Source organism: Brassica napus, chromosome C1, assembly GCF_020379485.1.
Source record: "Brassica napus cultivar Da-Ae chromosome C1, Da-Ae, whole genome shotgun sequence".
In the NCBI taxonomy this organism is placed as follows: Eukaryota; Viridiplantae; Streptophyta; class Magnoliopsida; order Brassicales; family Brassicaceae; genus Brassica; species Brassica napus.
In genome coordinates, this window is record NC_063444.1 from 10,432,730 (window position 1) to 10,453,954 (window position 21,225).

The 21,225-nt window shown below is 34.1% G+C and overlaps 2 protein-coding genes across 2 annotated transcripts; one reads left to right on the forward strand and one right to left on the reverse strand.

The window, feature by feature from the left end:
* Nucleotides 1-2,056: 2,056 nt before the first annotated feature.
* On the reverse strand, nucleotides 2,057-2,770 carry LOC106443419 (pEARLI1-like lipid transfer protein 1). The gene has a single exon (XM_013884986.3). It carries the CDS (start codon nucleotides 2,695-2,697, stop codon nucleotides 2,287-2,289), a length of 411 nt encoding a protein of 136 aa, XP_013740440.1. The 5' UTR covers nucleotides 2,698-2,770; the 3' UTR covers nucleotides 2,057-2,286.
* Nucleotides 2,771-6,302: 3,532 nt separating this feature from the next.
* Nucleotides 6,303-7,057, forward strand: LOC125579788 (glycine-rich protein 23-like). The gene is made up of 2 exons (XM_048743635.1): nucleotides 6,303-6,642; nucleotides 6,705-7,057. Exons 1-2 carry the CDS (start codon nucleotides 6,303-6,305, stop codon nucleotides 7,055-7,057), a joined length of 693 nt encoding a protein of 230 aa, XP_048599592.1.
* The last annotated feature ends 14,168 nt before the right edge of the window (nucleotides 7,058-21,225 follow it).

The window sequence follows — 21,225 nt, forward strand, 5'->3', positions numbered from 1 at the left end:
TGGTCGGAAATCCTTAACAAAATTCACACATTTAATCATGGACAACATAAGAAAACGATGAATTATGGATTTTGTGTTCAAGGATCAGTAGATTCAGAGTTCTATGGTATTATAAATGAGATATTTATGATCGAGTATCATGGTGCTGTCGGTCTTAAGACAATGGTTTTTCGGTGTAAATGGTTTGATTAAACCATTGGACAAGGAATGCAGAGACACCCTTTTGACATTGTTGATATATGTTCGAAGAAACACTACCAAAAGTATGATCCTTATTATAACTAATCAAGCAGATCAAGTATGTTATATTCTTTACCCTAGTATTAAATGAAGAATGGTGGGTATGTTTAAAGGTCATTCCACTTGGTGTTAGATCAGTCTCTCAAATGATGATAGAACAATAGCTGAAGAGTCTACACTAGAAAATCACCATGAAAGTTCAAGTGATGATGGTTCTTACGTTGGATCTGAATAATTACAGGAACACGCCATGCGTGTATGTATATAATTTACGTGATAAAGGAAGTAAGTAACATGTCAAATCTCTATAAGTGATGTGATATAATTGTTAAAAGTCATAAGTCTCTGAAAATCATATTATTGTAATTGGATTTATCTCAATTTGGGCTATAAAATAAGGTTGAACATGCCAAAGATGGTTCACGGGCATCGTCTTCTGGTTTCGGGAGAGATCTGAAATCGAATTATGTCTCCCACATGATCATTATTCGTTTAGCAGTTTGTCAAAAGTGAAAACTGAAAACATTCTCCTTTGCTGGCATGTGGCAGATGCGTCAACAGTGGTTGGAGTATCAACCCGGATTGATTGTACATATCAACCCGGATTGATTGTACATAAGTAATTAAGGTGACAATGACTCGATGAGCTAAGGACTATGTCTATGTGACTAAACTAAGACCAGGATTGTTTCTTGCCAGTTCTAGGTTATAATTTAGCATTAGATGATCTAAGAAATCAGAATATCAGACCTAAAATATTTCTGTTAACAGTAGAATTTAGATTATATTCAACCAAATTATATTGCCACTTACTCTATAGATTTAGCCTTGGTTCGGTCATTGAGTTTTGAAAGGCTATTATAACAACTTACTTTTTTTTTTTTTTGAAACTTATAACAACTTACTTTTGTGACCTCGGAGCAAACCAAAACCATAAACACATCATATCGATGATTTGGTCGCTCAATTTAAGGTTATCACAATTTTTCCAGAATAATTTATAATTTTCACTGGAGTACTTAATTATCCTCTATTTTAAGCATCGACAAAATCTTGGACGATGATACCAGTGTTCTACTTCTGTATTTCATACTGTTATGGATCTTGAGAAACTTTTTCATATTACACTACTCTTCCATATATTTAATGACATAATTCAAACTTAACCTATAAATCAATTAGATTATTTATAGTACGTACTATAGCTAGTGGTTATTATTAATAATAACAATACTGATCTTGTGATATCCACTCGTTTGCCCAAACTTTAGTAGAGGTTATTGGTTGTTGTATTTTAATGGATTTGAAAATCCGAACTAAATCTAGTGTTATTGGTTCTATGATTTTCAAATCTGTATTAAAATCATGTGTTATTGGTTTAATGATTCATAAATTCTGTATCAAATCAAGTGTTATTCAATCGTACGGATTTACTAATATATTTGATTTTATAATGGATTTGAATGGATTTGTTTGGATTTTTTAGTTAAAAATACAAATACTCAAATCCGAGGGAAAACCTCCGGATTTGCATATTTTACTTGGATTTATAAATATTATATGGATTTCTAAATCAATCAAAATATATAAACCAATACCAAGTGGAATTTAAACATATGGAATGATTGTTCTTTGATAATTTGATTCTTCTTGCATCTCAACTATATCCCGATCAGATACACGTGTGTTGTGTTCAGTAACAATACCTCACCCACGGGAACATAAATTAATTAGTTATTTTATCTTGTATTCACTACCGAGGATAGTTATAAATTTATAACAAACACTGAAAATTAAAAAGAAAAGAGAAACCGTGTTAACTAAAAAAACAATCACTGATATTTTATTCAATACGACAGATAAACAAATTACAATAGATGGGAGTAACACTCAAGCAAGGCGCTCTCGCGATATAACAAAAGTAAACAACACAAACTCATTGATGTTCATCATGAACTTCACCACTTCAAATAAAAGAGTACAAAAGAAAACATTCCAATAAAAGATTTAAAGCTTTAATTTATCCGATTGATGTACGCATTGAGTTTAAGGGCATTGGAAGCCAGGTGGGGACTTTCTTTTGCACACATTGAGAAGCAAGCTTAGGTTGATGGGAAGGTTAAGGTTAATGCCAAGAACGCTAGCCTTGAGGGCAGTGCAAAGACAAACCGCAGCTTCAAGATCGACCAAACCCTTTATGAGGCTACAACATGGAGTCACAGGAGGAGTTCCGAGAGTCACATCGTTCAACAAGTTTAGGGCGTTAACACAAACACCAAGCTTTAAGGTATCTTTAGGGCAAGTTCCCGTGGTGGTTGGTGTAGTTGGTGGGCTAGGTTTGTGTTTGTTGTGTTTGCGTGGTGGAGGAGGACAATTGGTACTTCTGGTGGCTGTAGTGAGGGTGAAGAAAAGGACGTTAAAGAGAAGGAAGAGAGCAAGAGAGTCTTTAACAGCCATTGGTTACTGAGGGAGGGGGTAAAAAAGCCCTAAAACTTTCAAGTTGAGAAGTGGTGGAGAAAGTGAAGAGTGTTTAATGTGTATTTATAGGGGAAGTGAATGGCTTGATAAGAGGACTAAATGCTATATATTATAAGCTAAATGATTTGATTCGTAATTGGGTATTTTAAAATATTTGTTTGGACCGAGCACGTTATACCCTTACGGAATTTAGCTGGCGATAGGCATAATTAATATGAGTTTGGAAGTAAGTATATGGTGCTGTGCTATATTAAAATGGTTCTCTATATGTCTTGCGTTGCTTATAAGGCCTTGATTGGTAGATCATTATTATTAACATTATGCTATACATTATCCAATCAACAATTGTTAGAAAATTATTTAAATAATCATTTACTAAATGCTAATGCTCTACAAATGTTCTTTAGCCAATGCTCTCATATGGAGCTTTTAGAAAAGCATTTATAATTTATAATTTTAAGGAAAATATATAATAAATTCATTTATTTTATTTAATAATATCATAAAATTATTTTTATATCCAAAAAATAAAATTTTGAATTCTAAAATTAAATTACAATAAAAATATATTTTTTAAAAATAGTATTTCACTTTTAAAATATAATTTAATTTATATAATTTATTTTATATAATTTAATTTATTTTAAATGTGAAAAAGTATTTTAAAAATAGATATTTTAATTATAAAGTTTATTTTAAAATAATATTTTTCGATATAAACATAATTTTTAAATTATTAAATAAAATAAATCAATTATATATCATTTTAATTTTATATGTTAATATATTTATATATATATTAGAAATATATTAATTAAAAAGAAATATATTATATATTAAATACTAATTTTTATAATAATTTTAAATAGCATACTCATACTGCTCTATCAATCATCTAATTACACAGTTTAGCAAAAACATACAGCTCCTGCAGCATACTGCTTCTATAGCATACTGCTACTGCTAATGTTAATGCTCTACCAATCAAGGCCTAATTCTGTATACATTTTTGTAACAAAAATTATAATTCAAAATTTGTAAATAAAAATAATTAAAAAGTTGGATTCTCCTAGAGGAAAAAAAATGTAATGGTCACGTGGAGGTAGGGCCATTAAAGTCTTCCTCGAAGACAACCAAGACTTGTGATTTGGTGGTGATTAACTTGAGTATAAAAAGCCCAATACGGTGAAGTCATTCGGATTCGAGTTTCAGTTACTGGGAAATTAACATTTCGGTATCGCCAGAGATAAGGAACCGATACGTGGTAACACGTGACTAGTTTAGATTACTTTTGTAGGGTCAAGAAACCATGTATAATTAAAAAAAAGCCTTCACAAAGACAGAAAGACATGGAATGGTTCACAGTTTCAGTCAAAAGGTAGGAGGTAAAGCTTAATGATTAACTTCACAACAATATCTTGTTAAGTTGTTAAGTGTCGACTTTACACTATTGGGTTGCTTCCTTGTTTCTCAAGACTTAAACGATGGTTTTATTTTGAACTCTAAAGTCCCTAAGACTTTATATATGTAATTTTTTATCATCTAATATATTAAAACAGAAGTACAAATATAAATTAACCCTTAATTTTTCAAATTATTTACAATCATGTGCCATTGAAATAATAAATTTACCTACCTTTTAATATTCTTGTCTTTTACAATTTAATTAATACATTTTCCTAAAATGAAGTACAACAAATTATGTATTACTTATTTAAAAATATTTCTTTTAATCTAGCTAAACAATAAATTATACTTAATCAATGTCAAAAATGTAACAAAATTTTATTATTACGGGTTGGGTATCTTTTTTATTTTGGTATGCTAACTATGTCTACAACAACATAAAAGTGTTATAAAAATACAAAATATAAAACAAAAAATTGTAAATAATATTTTGAATTATTTGATCGTACAAACCAAATATAACAACAAATAACAATTTTATTTTACATTTAATTTTTGATCCATAAAAAATACATTTGCACGGACACACATGTTATATTTTAAAAATATGGTTTTAATAGTTAACGGATCAAAAAATAAAATAAAATTCTTCATTATAAATTGTAAAATTATTGTGCTTAAAAATATATTAAATAATTATTTAATATATATAAAATTTAAAAATATATATTACCATTTATATAAGATAAATATTTTTTTACAAAACAAAAACGAATACCCGCGTGGATGTGCAGATCAAGTTCTAGTTTTAATTGAAAGCCTTTCATAAAAAAAATAATGCAATGTCTTTTGAGCAAATACGCAAGAATTCATCTAACATTTTTCTTAGTTTACTTTTTATAATTTATAATTAAATTATATCCCTTATATATTAATTGAGAAACATTACAACATTGTTTTGTAACCACGTGTCACCATGAGAATGAAATTCAGAATTCTTAAAGAAATAGGTTGGTCCATCTTAACTTATATTATACTTTTTATCAAACTAACTATTAAATTGATAAATAGTGTACAAAAGATTATTCTCGCACTTTTCTTAAATAAAAGCTACGGAATTGCCTAATATGATTAACGTATATATGACAATCAATGATTATGAATAATAAATATTTGAGAATAGTTTTTGTATCTTAGCTCTTTTTTGTTTAATTTTATATTATTAAAAGATATTAAACAGCCACATTAATCATATAATTAAAAAATAATTTTTTCTTATATGTTATATTTTGAATTTTTAAAACGACTATAAATTACTGAAAACGTTAAATGTCTCACACTAAAATTTTGTTATCAATGGTTTAACTTTTCTTTTGGTAATAAGAAGATACAAATGATCATAAATCACTTGAATATGAAGTCTCATTTACTAGAAATTCATATTATATATTAATATAGTTTAAAATTAAACTATATAACATAGAAAAATACTTAAATATGATAATTTCTAAATTTGTATTGAAAAAGTGTTGAAACCTTAATATTTTAATTTTGAAATTTGCATTAAAAAAATCACACATTAGAAATTTTGTTTTTATCATATGAGTATGAATTTTCAATAATAAATATTAATATTAAAATATACTATATATCTATGTCGATGTCATTGAAATTTAGTTATATACCATATAAAATAAATAAAACGATTGTTTTGATTTATTTACCAAAAAATATCGTAAATAAACAAGATGTATTATTTTGATTTATGTTTTTACTGTAATTTTATTATACACATAATACGTAAATGAATACAAATAAATAACAATAGATAAAAATTAGTTTTATATATAACATTCATGCCGCGCAATTGCGCGGGTCTTAAACTAGTTCTATTATTAAACTATATGAAAAATACTAATATTAAGTTAATAATAAACTTTTCCAAATATCTCAAATGTTCTAAAGTCCAATAATCTAACAGAATTAGGAAAACAGTAATAAAATAACACAGAATGGAAAAGTAATTAAACAGTTCTTTATTGATTTTCGTTACATTATTATTAGAACGGAAAAGGCCAAATGCTTTAGTTGTGGCGCAAGTGGTGAGTATGTTTTAGTATTTAGGCGGTTAGGATTGGACATGAAAAACTGGTCATGGGCAGGCGAAACCTCGGGGAATGTTGCGGCCACAAGTCCTACAAAGGATAGTGATATTGGGAGAAAGAGTGTGGGGTCGTGCATTCACCAAATTGCATATGCAAGCAGCTGCCTCCGCATCAGAAAGATCACGGATGAGTGAACAACATGGCTGCGCATTTTCAAAGTCTAGGAAATTTCCGGAACGTCTTAGGACATTGGAACATGCCCTTATTTGGCCAGCATTCCTCGGACATGTGCTAGGCGGGGGTGGTGGTGGTTGGACATTCGGTGGAGGTCGTGGTGGAATTTGGGAAGGGGGCAGTGTTGGTTGGGAGTTTGGAGGAGGTGGTGGTGGAGTCTCTGGTGGAGGAGTCTTTGGTGGGGGGGGGGTGGTGGTGGAGTCTGCGGTGGAGGCATTGGTGGTTGGGAGTTTGGAGCAGGTGGTGGTCGTTGGGAGTTTGGAGGAGGTGGTGGTGGTTGGACATTAGGTGGAGGTGGTGGTGGTGGTGGAGTTTGGGAAGGGGGCAGTGTTGGTTGGGAGTTTGGAGGAGGTGGTGGTGGAGTCTCTGGTGGAGGAGTCTTTGGTGGAGGGGGTGGTGGTGAAGTCTGCGGTGGAGGCATTGGTGGTTCTGAATTTGGAGGAGGTGGTGGTGGAGTCTCCGGTGGGAGAGTCTTTGGAGGAGGTGGTGGAGGAGGTGGTGGTGGAGTCTTTAATGGAGGCTGTGATGGTTGGGAGTTTGGAGTTGGCGGTGGTGTGTTTGGAGGAGGTGGTGGTTGTGATGTTGGTGGCTGAGAACACGGTGGAGGCGGTGGGAGTCGTGGACAGGGTGGAGGAGGCATTGGTGCTGGACACGGTGGAGGCGGAATCGTCGCTGGTGCAGGACATGGTGGAGGCGGAATTTTTGGACATGGTGGAGGCGGCAGTGGTAGTGGACACGGTGGACACACCCGTGGCGGTGGATAATGGCAGTGAAGGGGTAAGCTGTGGGCTTCGGTTTGGCTGGGGAAGACGATGCTGATCACTGCTAGGAAGAGAGCTAACGTTTTTGTTGAACCATGTGGGGCCATTTTGTCAAATTGTACGGGAATTGGTGAACTTAGATGTAGGAGGCTGTGAGTATTTATACATGATACTGGAGCTTCATTCTGCCACTTGTTTCATTGCCAAACCTACTTATTGCTCAGAGGTGGTTTCATTGCTCAAATGCATAAGCTAGTTGGAGGTTTTCCGGTTATGAATGCTTCTATTAGCTTATCGATGTATGCAGTATAATAAATAGGTTAGGCATCCAAATCGGTCGTAGTCGTTAGATGAAGGCTATTTGCATGGAGATGCATTACTTCTTATCCAGTTGAGGCTATAATATTCTGGAGATGGGACTGAAGCACTATGCATGCATTAGAAATATATTTGTAGCGGCGATTAATTCTATTGCAGAGTAGTGATTGGTTATATATTTGTGGGAGTTTTTATTTAAGCTGGACTAGATTGGTGGACATGTTCCGCCCTGTTCGTTCATCTTGGTGAAGATGCAAATCGATGTTCGTTTTGTGCATTATAATGCTACATCCAGATGGATCACCCAGCTGAATTTTTAAAAACCCATCTCAAATCCTCACCCAAATGAAGGTGAGTCTTGATGGTGCATCTGGATGCAGATGCATTTAGTTCAGTCAAAAATGATAAATAACAAAAATGACCTTTTAAAATCAAAATATTATTTTCAAACCTTAAATTCTATTTTTTTACATATACATTTTTCTGATATAACCAAAAAATGCATTTTTTCGCAAAAACTGAAAAACACACTTTCCCGCCAAAACCGCAAAATGCGTTTTTCCGCAAAAAACGTAAAACACACATTTCCATTAAAACATATTTTTTGGCCAAACCAGTAAAACCGCACTTTTCGACCAAAACCGAAAAATTGCATTTTCCCGTCAAAACAAAAAAAAATGCATTTTCCCGCCAAAACAAAAAAAACGCATTTTTCCGCCAAACTCCAAAAAGCATTTTCCGGTCAAAACCGGAAAAATACATTTTCTCGCCAAAACCGGAAAACACAATTTTCCTGCCAAAACCGGAAAACGGAATTTTTCCCGCCAAAACCGGAAAAAACGCATTTACCGCCAAAACTGGAAAACACAATTTTCCCGCCAAAACCGAAAAATGCATTTTCCCACCAAAATCGGAAAACAGAATTTTCCCGCCAAAACCAGAAAATGTCAAATCTAGAAGTACGTTATAAAGTGCAATTCAGTTATCTTAAAAATATATATAGAGTAAGCGCAATTAAAAATATATATAGAGTAAGCGCTTTTTTTTGGTAGAAATTTCATTTTTTTTTTTGGTCAAAAAAAAAAATGAAATTTCTACCAAAAAAAAAATGCTTACTCTATATATATTTTTAATTAAAACTAAAAAATAAAGAATGAGTCCAAAGATGACCCAACTCTTGAAGTACATTGCAAAGATAAGAAGGTTTGAAGAGCTTTTTTTGCTAAAACATCAGCTAAAACGATTACCGAACTAGAGAAGGAGATTGATGCAAAACCAGAGGAGATCGAACGGATGTCTTTCACAAAACCGATGATTTCTTTAGACTGGAAGTTGCCGAAGATAGCTCTGATGAGCGTTGAATTGTTGGAGAAAACCTTGAGTCTCGGGAACTCTAGGGTTAGCGCCATGTGAAGGGCCGATGGCATCGCAATAGCCTCTTCAATTAGGGGAGATCTGATGTAACTTTGATCCAAGGATCCATGGATCGGAGCTTCGAGATCGTGGCCTGAGAGACTCTCCTTTACTTCATCTAATAAGTATATAACTGATAGGACCATTGGAGGATGAGATCGTCTCGGGTTTTCGATGGAACTTTGTCGGAAGCTGTTGGTCGGCAAGAGCAGCTGAGTGTCTCTAGAACCATAGCTACGAGCAGTTGGGAAAGGCCTTCTTTGCCTGGATATAACTCTAATATTCATGAGAAATGGATCGGAGACTGTGAAGACTCGGATGGCCTGTGATAGTTGACACAACAGTGGAACAAATTCAAGCACAACATCACGGCTCTGGGCTATGTGAACCCTGTAGACTGAAGCTAGACGATGGACAGACACCATTAACGAACCATTGAAGACATCATATCAGACAAGAGAAATAAGCTTAACGGGACTTAATGATAGAACATAGACTTTGGTTAAGTCAAAGCTTTGAACATCCGCATTACCGTGCTGGATCCAATACGCTTTGGCAGAACTGGGTCTGAGTTGCTTGTCATCGAATCCCATCAAGCTGGAGCTGATGTGTGGGTTGTCTGGACTGAGAACAGAGGCTTCTAGGTTCAGCGAGAGAGCCCTTAATTTCTTGGATTTAGAGTTGAAATTTCATATAGCTGAGGTGTTCTCAAGGAGTAGAAGACCTTTCTGTTCACTGTGATGGAGAGAAGCGGAGCAAAGTGACGAGATCTGGCAGTGAAAAGCATTGGCCCAGAGAATCGGTGGAGGGTCGGGGGGGGGGGGGGGGGGGAGGGCACTGGAGGGTCTGGCGGATCCACCTGAAGCCTAACATAAAGCTCTGCATCTGGTGGTTCAGGGGGCAAACAAGGAGAAAGAGATGAACCAGCTACAGGGAGATCCATCGGAGGAGATGAAGAAGAAACCTTGAGATGGTGTGGACATCGACGGCAGCAGAAGAGATGCTCGAGATTAGGAGGAGCTGTGCCGGAGTGAGATCTTCATTCTGGTGGAGGAAGCTTGTTGAGCGGCTGCCTAGGTCTCCGTGCCTGGGAGAGAAACACTATTCTTTTAAACTTTTTTTTTTTAAAATCGTTTTAGGTTCAATATAGAGTAAGCGCTTAAATAGTGAAGTATAATTATTTAATGTGGCGTATTTGTTATAAAAGTAATGGAAAAGTCTATCTTTATTCATAACATAGAGGTTCTTTATATAGGAAATTACACTGTCATAGATAAATGAAAAGATTACAAATCATAATCTCTTGGTTATGAGCCATCCACAATCTGGTTCATAACACTCCCCCTTGGATGCCATAACCATTTAGCGCTTGTAATGTGCTTTAATGTTGCCTCATTAAAACCTTACCAGGAAAACCCAATTGAGACAAAACCATGGTGAAGAAAAAAGAGTACAACACACATTACTCCCTCTGATTTGGACATTACTGAAGGTCCCTTGGACCTCTCCAATTTTCTGCAATGGACCTCTCCAATTTTCTGCAATCCGTGGGTGATGAAGATCTTGGACAGAATATGCTTCGTCCTCGAACATGATAGTTGGTTCTTCTTTACCATCGGCCATGCCACAATCTGATCGAACATACTGAGTCATCGACCTCAAATACACACACACGAAATCTTGGATGATGTTGCTGTGATATGCGTGTGCCACCATGTGTAAAACATAACCTGTCTGAAAACAAATCAACAAAACCAAATAACCCCTCTTTGGGCTGGTTAGTATAAAATAAACCAAAATCAAAGGCTTCTTCATCGTCCTTCTTATGGACCAATCAGATCGGTGTCTAAAGCAAGACTTCTGCATCATCCATCTCATGACTAAATAGACTTCTTTATCGTCCACTTTTGGACTGAATGGATCAGTGTCCAAAACAAGTGATCTCACGCTCATGTACTAGATTATGGGTGAGACTGGTTCATATTAAATCTCTTGAGTACCCTTTTCTGTATATACTATTTGATGCACAAGGATTTCATTGTCAATGTACTCAAGCTGTAATCCCAAACAAAACTTTGTTTTCCAAGATCTTTCATCTCAAACTCTTTCTTGAGATATTCAACTGTTTAGAAAATTGTATCCAGAGGTTCCTAGGATATTCAGATCATATACTTTGATGATTATGAATATTGTTCTCGAGAACTTGCTGTACTTTCAGCTCAATACCCTCTAGTACTTTCATTATCCAGTGGACCATATAAATATGCAGTCACTACATCAACTTGCTGCAAGTCTAATTTTCTCTCTTATATAGCCAGACTTATGAGAAATCTAAAGGTAGTTGCATCCACCACATGGGAGTATGTCTCCTCATAATCTATTACTGGTCTTTGTGAGAATCCTTGTGCAACATCAGCTTTATATCTCACGATTTCTATTCCTCACAAGACCCATTTATATCCACTGGTTTAAACATCATATGGCGTCTTAATCATATGGCCAAATACGTCTTTCTTCCTTAAACTATTTAACCCCACATTTCCATTCAATCCAATATGTTCTACGAGTGCGCACTCTTATATTGACGTGGGTTCATGATCCTCGCTTATATTCATAAATTCAAGTGCTACCTTGTTTGCAAATAAATCATCTTGTGTCGACATTCCTTATTGGCTCCATTATATTCCAGACATGATATAATCGATTGAGATTCATTATTATCAGGACCTTTAATACTTTGCAGCTTGGCGTCCCAAGCTACATTGTTTGGTACATGTACCTTAGAGCCGACCGACCTTATCTCCATGTCTGGGATGGTTTCCCTAGTAACCTCGGATTTGGATTTTGATTATCATTTTCTGCACCTTTCTTTTGTTTCCGAGGATTCTTATCTTTTGGAACCTATTTGGTCTACCACGTTTCATACGTTGTTTAGACTCTGTAGCAACTTGACTGTGTCTCTTCTTGGACATCAAATTCGTTGGTGCTTTACAAGCTGGTTTATATATGACTTAGTCATTCTTTTTCGGGTCAGCAAATGTGTCTGGCATTTGATTAGCTAGATTTGTAAATGTATAATCTTTGGACGTCTATTTCACATTCTTAGTCCGAGGATCTTGCCAAGACATTGATGGTTGATTTCATTCTATTTCTTTTACCATTATTTTGCCAGCTTTATTATTTTTTTTCCTCCTGGTCTTAAGATAATCCGTGTACCTGGCCTCAAATATAATCACCCATAGTTGGCTCAAAGTACTTTATTATTGTGGGAGAATCATATCCAACATATATCCCCATCCTCCTTTTGAGGTCCCATCTTAGTTCTCTGTGGTGGAGCAATTAGTACATAGACAACACATCCAAATGTCTTATGATGGGGTATGTCTGGCTCTTGACCCGTTAATAATTGTGATAGGGGATATCTATGCTCACTAAATAGCCTGATGTGTATTAACTTAGGTGCATGTAAATTTCGTGTGGCCCAAGCTGTGAATGGGAGTTTTGACCTCATAAGTTATGTCTATCAATAAGCTATTTGCGTTTTAAAAAATTTTGGCCAAACCGTTCTTGGTATGAACATGTATCACAAAATTGTCCACACTTACCCCCATGGACATACCATAATCATTTAAATGCTTGGGACATGTATTCACCAGTATTATCTAGACATATAGTCTTTATTTATGAAAAAGGGGCTCGTAGTCGTTTTACTGGTGATAGCGTAATGAGTTTCCTTTGTGTACATGCTACACACGTGAGATTCTTTGGGATAACTCTTCTTATCTTTTAATGTGTGCCTTTTGAATATCAATTTTTGCATCACATTTGGACCAGGATGGCCAATCTGGTCATGCCATAAAGTGTATATTTTCGCAGGTTTTTAGCCTCTATCATACTGATCTATGCATAGTCTAGGTCAATAGAGAATGCATGTATAGTGTTTAGGACTTATTATGGTCTTGGGCGATTTTATACATATATCTGAAGGAACTCTTTGTTTCATTCGTCCATTATTTCAATATGGAAACCATTCATTCTTATATCTTTAAAACTCAATAGGCTGCTCTTGGTCTTAGAGCTGAGTGAATATAAGGCATCATTAACTTCTAGATGCATACCCTTAGGCAATAATATATTAGCCTAGCTATAGTCTTCTTTCAGACTGGCGATACCTGCTCTAGTACTTATATTGGCGTTTTTCAGTGTACTCATATAGAAAAATCATTCATTCATTTAATCTAAGCAGACAATGTAATAGAAATAAATTCAAGGAGATAAAAATCAGAGAAAGCATACAATCAAAGCAATCACACAAGTTTGATGTCGAAATCAGATTATCAACTTGATTCTTTTAGACAATCATAAGTCTCATATTCCATAAGATCATCTTGATCATGTTCGAAATTATTTTCACCATCTTTATAGACCAAGTGGGTTTCAGGATTCTTCCCTTTCAGACTCTCTTTGATAAAGGTCACAAAAATGTTTGTCAGTCCTTCATATCTTAGCCCAATGGTTCCCCATTCCACATCTATGGCACACTGATTTGGTCGAGCTTTATGGTTTAAAGGATATACCACGGCCACTGCCTTGACCATGGCTCAAATTGGGTTGATACCCACGGCCTTTGCCATAGTGATTGTCACGGCCAAATGTGTTATAGTGGCCATGGCCATGTCCTTTTCACCCTCCACGGTCATGACCGTGTGGTCTATCATTCTGGACGTGATTACCTTTTTTTTTTCTTATGCGGCCTTATTGGTATCAGGTAATGGGGTTAATCCAGGAGGTCTCAATTCACTGTTTCTCATCAGTAATTCATTTTTTTTCCCAGCTAGCAATAGACTCATCTACGGACTTATAGTCCTGGATTCTGGGATTTTTCCAATCAAATAGGGCATTTGGTAATAACATCGTTCTTTGGTGATCATATCTCGATTTTTAACTCTGTCCAAAGGTCTAGAGGATTCTCTATAGTCAGATACTGATCTTTGAGACTCTTAATAAGATGATGGCTAATAATTAATATTGCCATGTATCAATCTTTTTCATTGGCATTATTGCCTTCTATGATACATTCACCAGGTCTTTTGACTTTAGGATAATCTTTTTATCCAATGCCCACTGTAAATAATTATCTCCAGAGAGATTTAGGGCAGCAAAATCCAGGTTGATTTTTGACATCTCAAATCATATATCACTCAATATTTAGGTATAATTTTCATGCGGCCTTACTCTTAAAAACAATCAATTCGGATTTCAATCTTGTGAGGACAATGAGCCTATCAATCTTAAAGGCATTTAATCAATCAGTCAATTTTTAGCAAGTCTCAACAATACTATTTCTATGTGCTCATAATATTATAGTTTATCAAGACTAGCAAAAACGGATTCAATTAATCATGCAATTAGGGCTTAACAATCAATGGATTTTAGCAAGACTAGTAAAAAGATTTATTAATCACTCAATTAGTTTCAAGGCTGATTTTAGCAATACTAGAATATAGATTTCAAGCATGAATTTCAATGAATCAGTTTCAAGGCTGATTTTAGCAATACTAGAATATAGATTTCAAGCATGAATTTCAATGAATCAGTTTCAAAGTTGATTGGTATTCAGCATAAACCATGTGTAACTAATTTATCTAGTATCCGAATTTATCAAACCTCAAAAACATACAATCAGATCAATTAATTTAATCGAACTTAGCATACAATCTTAAACCTCAAGACATTAGATTTTATCATGAATCTATCAACCTATCATACATATTCTCAATTCTCAAACACATCCAAATCAGATCAATATAACCTATCATACGGATTATTTAGGGTTTCTATTTAAAACAAATCAGATTACAAAACTATCAATCCTAGCAGATAATATTAAACCTCAAGAATCATGCAATCAGATCATTCGGATTTTAAACAAGTAAACCTCAATCAATCTATCAACCTATCGGATTATATAAGCAAAGCAAGCTAGCAACCTATCAGATTCAATCAATGTTTTAACAGGCTGGTCGGTTTAAACAATTTTAAATCAGTTGAACAATTAACCAAGCATGATGAGAAAATAAATCTATCAATTTAACGGTCAAACAATTCTAGCAACATAGCATCAGATTTAAAACCTCAATGATCAAAACCGAAAACAGTTTTGATTTCAAAATATTCAATTAGGGTTTTAATATGTGATTTGATAATTATAGTATAATTAATTCTGATACTTATATTATTTAGGGTTTATAGATATATGGTTAGGGTTTATCGGATTTTAACTTGTAAAAACCGATTTGGGGTTTTAATCATGTAGGAACATGATTTAGGGTTTGGGGTATCGAACTTTTAGAGCTTCGATTTACTCAATTAGGATTTTTAATCTATCACCCTATGGTTTTGATTCATAAAGATTAGGGTTTTAGGGTTTCATTCTTTATCAATCAATCCATGTTCGATTATGAGTTCTTAGGTTTTGAATTACCTTTTAACCTTAGATGATTGTTGAATCGGACCACCAAAGGAGTTGAGCCGCGAGCTGGACACGAACGGGACGCGAGCTGGAATGGATCGAGTCGCTTCTATCGGGTCGCAGACGTCCTTTGTTGCTTGATCAGGAACGCCTTGATCGTCGGACGCGAGCTGTCTGATGCTGTCGCGAACGAGAAAGAGGTCGCGTGTTGGAGCTGCTCTCCGGTCGCGAACGTCTGAGCTAGGATCAGGAACGCCTTGGGCTGAAACTGATCGGGGACGCGAGCTGGAACAGATGCGGGGATAAGAGACGCGATCTGGGTTTAGGGTTCGTCGGATCGCCGGTTAGGATTAGGGTTTTAGGGTTTTTCGATGTGGGTATTAGCTTAGGGATTTAGAGTTTCTTGCTGATAAGGTGTTATAAAAGTAATGAAAAACTCTACCTTTATTCATAACACAGAGGTTCCTTATATAGGAGATTCCACCGTCGTAGATCAATGGAAAGATTACAAATCATAATCTCTTGGTTATGAGTCATCCACGATCTGGTTCATAACACTCTTGTTATTATGAGATGTCAACTTTCCTATAGTGTTTTGGGGACTAACCAAAGATACGTACTATCATTATTCTCTTTCCTAAAGCACTTTTTCTTGCCGAGGCTTAGATATCGTGAGTGTATATATCTTTGGGAAGCTGCAACACGAGCTACACGTAGAGGGACCAAGAAGTTAACAAGTATTAGGTGATTAATCAAACATTAGAGGTTAGCGAGTTCTCAAAACATTTTAAGAAAAAGACTCATGAACACATTATATGTATGGTAATCAGCGAAGCATACAACTAAAGATTCACCTAACACTACAAGAAAAGTATGTATCCTCCGACGAAACTTTCCGAGAATCTTTGTCACTGGAAAAATGGCGATGAATTTCTGATAATTTACCGAAAATTTATATTCAGGGTCGACCCTGAGAGTTTAGGGACATGTAGATGTGTCTACGTAAAATTCTTTTTTTTTACAAATTTGGAGGTTTACAAATTTTTTTTTGAACTATTTGTATATAATTTTTTTCAAAAACTTTGTGAACCGGTTGCGAATGTTTCACCTAGTATTGTCCAGGATCGTCTCTGTTTACATTATTTGTTGAAAATTTATAGGAAAAGTTCCGATACACGTATTTTATCGGGATTTCATATAAAACAACTCTCGGAATTTTCTCGGGAAATTATATTTACCGACAAAGGCGTTGTTTTCTCGGTAACACATTGGTAAAAGTAGATGCCATTCTGTGGAACCAGTTGTTATTTTATTTTTTATTAACTTTTATCAGTTTTTATTAACTTTACCGATTCATTGTTTATCTTAACTTTTTCTCTTTTTACTTTATCCTCTCCAGCAATTTCTTCCTTAATTTTTCTCTTCTCCTCATTTAATTCAACTTCTCCGATTTTCTCTTTTGTTTCTTTTTCCCCTTCTTCTCACACTCTCTTTTTTTAGATCTTTCTTTCAGATTTGTCTTTCTTCCTGGAAAATACAACTCTTTTACACGACATCTTTGCTGACACAGTCCTCCACTTCCATTAACACTACCGTTTGTTCTCGACCATCGCCGCCGGCGGAGTTTCTTCTACAACCACCGCCGTCGCAGTTTCTTCCGCAACCACTGCCGTCAGTGTCTCTACAACCACCGCCGTCGCAGTTTCTTTCAGGACCACCGCCGTCGCAGTTTCTTTCAGGACCACCGCCATCGCAGTTTCTTCCACGCCGTCGCCGTTCCTTCCACGCCGTCGCCGTTCCTTCCACGCCGTCGCCGTTCCTTCCATTACCACTTCAACCATAGATCTTTCCACAGCGTAGAAATTAGTTTTATTATACTCCCTCCAGATTTTTATATTCGACGCTGTGCACTTAAATTAAAAAACATTTAATTTTTTTAAGTAAAAACATCATTAATTATTTATCTAACTACAATTTAACTAATAATAAAATAGAAATTATAATATTATCGGTCTTCTAACGTTAATTAGTAATAAATTTTACATAGAAAATTGAAAACGTCAAATAATTCGGAACAAAAAAATTCTTCTAAAACTTCAAATATAAAAAAAGGAGGGAGTAATTTTATGTTTATTTTTCATTTTTCATTTTTCAGTTGTAAATATTTAATGATTTCCAGATTAATTCATATTGTTTTCTATTTTATAATTATCTTTTGTTATTTTGCATTTTTTTTTAATAAATTTTTTAAAAGTCGTCGGAATGGTCTCTCTAACTACCCATGACAATTATCGACAACTTTTCCGAGAACGTGTTTTCTCGGTACCAACATCGTATTATTTCCGACCGTCAAACTCCGAGGTATTGGCATTTCTCGGAAAACCCTCGGTATGGACATATTCCGACAACATTCCAATAAATTGGAGCGTCGGTGTTAGGGTCTGTTTCTTGTAGTGGAAACTGTATAAATGGTGATAAGAAGAAACACATCTCTTTTCCTATAATTTTCGTTACCCCTCCTTTTTTTTTCTGTAAATATTCTTCGTTACCCCTCCTTACTTCAATGTTCTCCTCACCATAATCTGTAATCCAAATAAGATGTGACCCACACATAATCAAATCCCAAATATATTTGTATGATTTAATATATCAAATCAGGATCCGTCAAAAAAAAACAAAATTGGGATATGATTGGTACATATATGGAACTATTTTCATGGAGGTTTGAAATATATTTATTTAAATTAGAGCTTTTACCGCGCTACGTGCGGTTTATTTGTTTATAAAATTAATATTAAAAATATATATTATAAAATTTTATATTTATTTTTTTGGTATTTATTATTTTGTAAATAAGTACTTATTATAAAAATGTGAAATCTGTAGGAGATTTCGTTCTGTTTAGATAATTCAAAAATTACTTTGGATGGATTATGTGCAATATCATATGCATATATATTTGTGATTGATATATTGTATAAATATGTAACCTTGCAATATTGTTGGTATAGCAAGAAGCAAAATTCATCAATTGGTGATGTCAGACATAAATTGACATTTATACAAACTTATTTGGTATAACAATGTAAATAAAGATGAAAAAGTCTAAAAGTATATATATAATAAACTGGAGGTAACAACTAAAAAAAATCTTTGTAATGTAATTTTTTTGATTCAAAAGTTTCCTTTCTATTCAATTTTGTTTTTAATAATTGTTAATTTTATTTATCCTAATTGTTAAACAAAGCCCTAATTTGATAAAAATAAGTTAGTTAAATAACTTGTTTTTAATGGAAAGTAAACACTGATATTAAAAATAAAATTTATAATTATATTTTAAAACTAAAACATGATTTTGATATTTGCTTATATTTTAGACGATTTATATTATTATATCAATATATACATATTTAATAAAATTTATTGATCTATGGTTTAACAACAGTGATCTGGTGACTATGAAAATAATCTGGTTTAGTGCCCAAGTTGAGTTTAAATTATTGACAGGATCCATAAATTATTTTCCTATTTTTCTGTATTTTAATAGTGTTTTAGTTTCTTATATTTATTAATTTTTGTATAAATATATTCTTATAATTATTAGTTGTCAAAAAAAAAATAATAAATATATATATACATCTTCTGATTTTAGCAATCTTTTACATGATATGCTACACCGTTTGATTATGTGATTTCTATTATTTGAGTGAGGAGAAAAACTTGTGTTGTTATTGCTTGTAAACGAATAAACCAGATCATTAGAAACCCATTCTAATATATTTAAAATTATTCAAAATATTTTTTTATTGATGGATCATATGAACAACCAATTTTTAAGGCTTATTTTTTTTAGTTCAGAGGGGTTTATTGGTGTCATATAAACAACCAACTTTTTATGTTCTTTTTTATTTTTTAGCTTAATCTGAAAATTTCAGACTCTTTCAATGATTTATTATTTTATTTTGTGGTTATCTAGAGTTGATTAATTAATAGAGGTCAGGTTACACAAAGAATGAAGATCCCATAGATGAGTTTTAAATCAAAAGATGATATTAGTATTACCCATATCCTAAATAGAGAACTCTTTTCACCAAAATGGAAAGCCCGAAGGCATATATGTTTGCAGCTGACCCTGATTATAAACAAAGTGATATATTTCCAGTTTTCTTTAACACTGGCGTATTTGCTATAAGGAAAAATAACGTGATTACAGGAATGATAAACAAAGCTTTAGTACGTGTGCGAGAGTTAAGAACTTCGTAAGTTATTTCTTACTACATCATATATGGTAATATCTGGCTCTTGATATAATCTTCTGGAAATTTATCTTGCCTAGCAAGAAAAGATGAATACAAAACTTTGAGACTTAAGTAAGAAAGCTACAAATGATAAAAAAAACAGATCATATACCTCATTAGTTTCCTATGCTAGCTACTACAGATACAATATCTTCCTACATAAATTCCAATTCCTTTTCTCTAAAACTACATTAGACAATATATACCTCTCCTCTGAAATTAATACAATGTATGAACAATATATAAAGTCTCATCTATAAATGTCAAGCTCACATCATCCTCCCTGAATCTTCCAGCGCTACATATATGCTCAAATGGTTCACCTCCCGTAGCATATTCCATTACAATAGCGATATTCATTGGTGTCCAAAACCACCTGAAAAATTCGAGTGAGGTGTGGCTATTGGTTAATAATCTCTGTTGCCACGTTTTCAAATGTGTTTCTTGCATTGCCTTCCTCTTCTTCTTGTTTCTTGGAGCTCATGGCCTGAGAAATGGATTGACCATGTATACAGCAAAGCTCCATAGAAAAAGGACACGCTGAGACAACCCTATTGAGTTATAAGATTGTGAGTTTCAAATCAAATGACAGACTAATAATAAACGTAACACTTAATGGGCAATGGATGCAAAGTTGATGAGCAAGTGATGAAGTAATTTGATATTGATTGAAGCAATTGACTGTAATAGTTAAAGTAAAGTGTATAAACCTTCAGAATTATGCTTTATATCCGCCATGACATGATTTCGCACAGAAGCATCAATTGCTTCAAATTCCATATCATCCGCCCACTGAAGAATCTGATGTTATCTTGAACATGAAGCTGATGCACATGAGTCAGCCACCATTCCTGTCATATGTCGCCACCTTAAGCATTTAAGTACTTTGTTTAAAAGAAACGTATTGTTAGATCAGGGAAGACAATCTTAATCGAAGCTTATTATGATGGAAACTGAGATTTAAGACAAAAAATAGAAGAAATCTCAAAACCATTTAGAAAATAAACATGTCCTAAGTTCAAGCTTTGAGATCGAAACCAAGATATTAATAGATACATTCTTAAGAGATCGTACGGGTGGTGTAAATATAAGTGTTTGGAAATGAGAAAGTAAAAAGCTGTATGGTGCGATCAGACAGCATGTCTCATCACAGAGGTCATGAATATCGGTACATGAAATCCAAAGTATGAAACCTTGATTACTACTCTTCCACCAGAGATGTCTTCGCCTTTTACAAAATATTTTATAAAAAAATTTGATACTTAATTCTACGTGTTAGAACAATAAAGTAGAAACTTTATGGAAAAGAAGAAGCAGGAAGGTGATATAAGGGAAGTTACATGCATGTCGAACCTGAGATTTTAAATATTGCGTCTTTACCACTCACAACAGGTTCAGGAGAGATCTTTACACCTTCTACCTTAACCGGAACCAACCTGATCCATCATGGTTTTGAAAAATTAAAATGCAGTATAGTATGAGAAGATTGATTCCAGTCA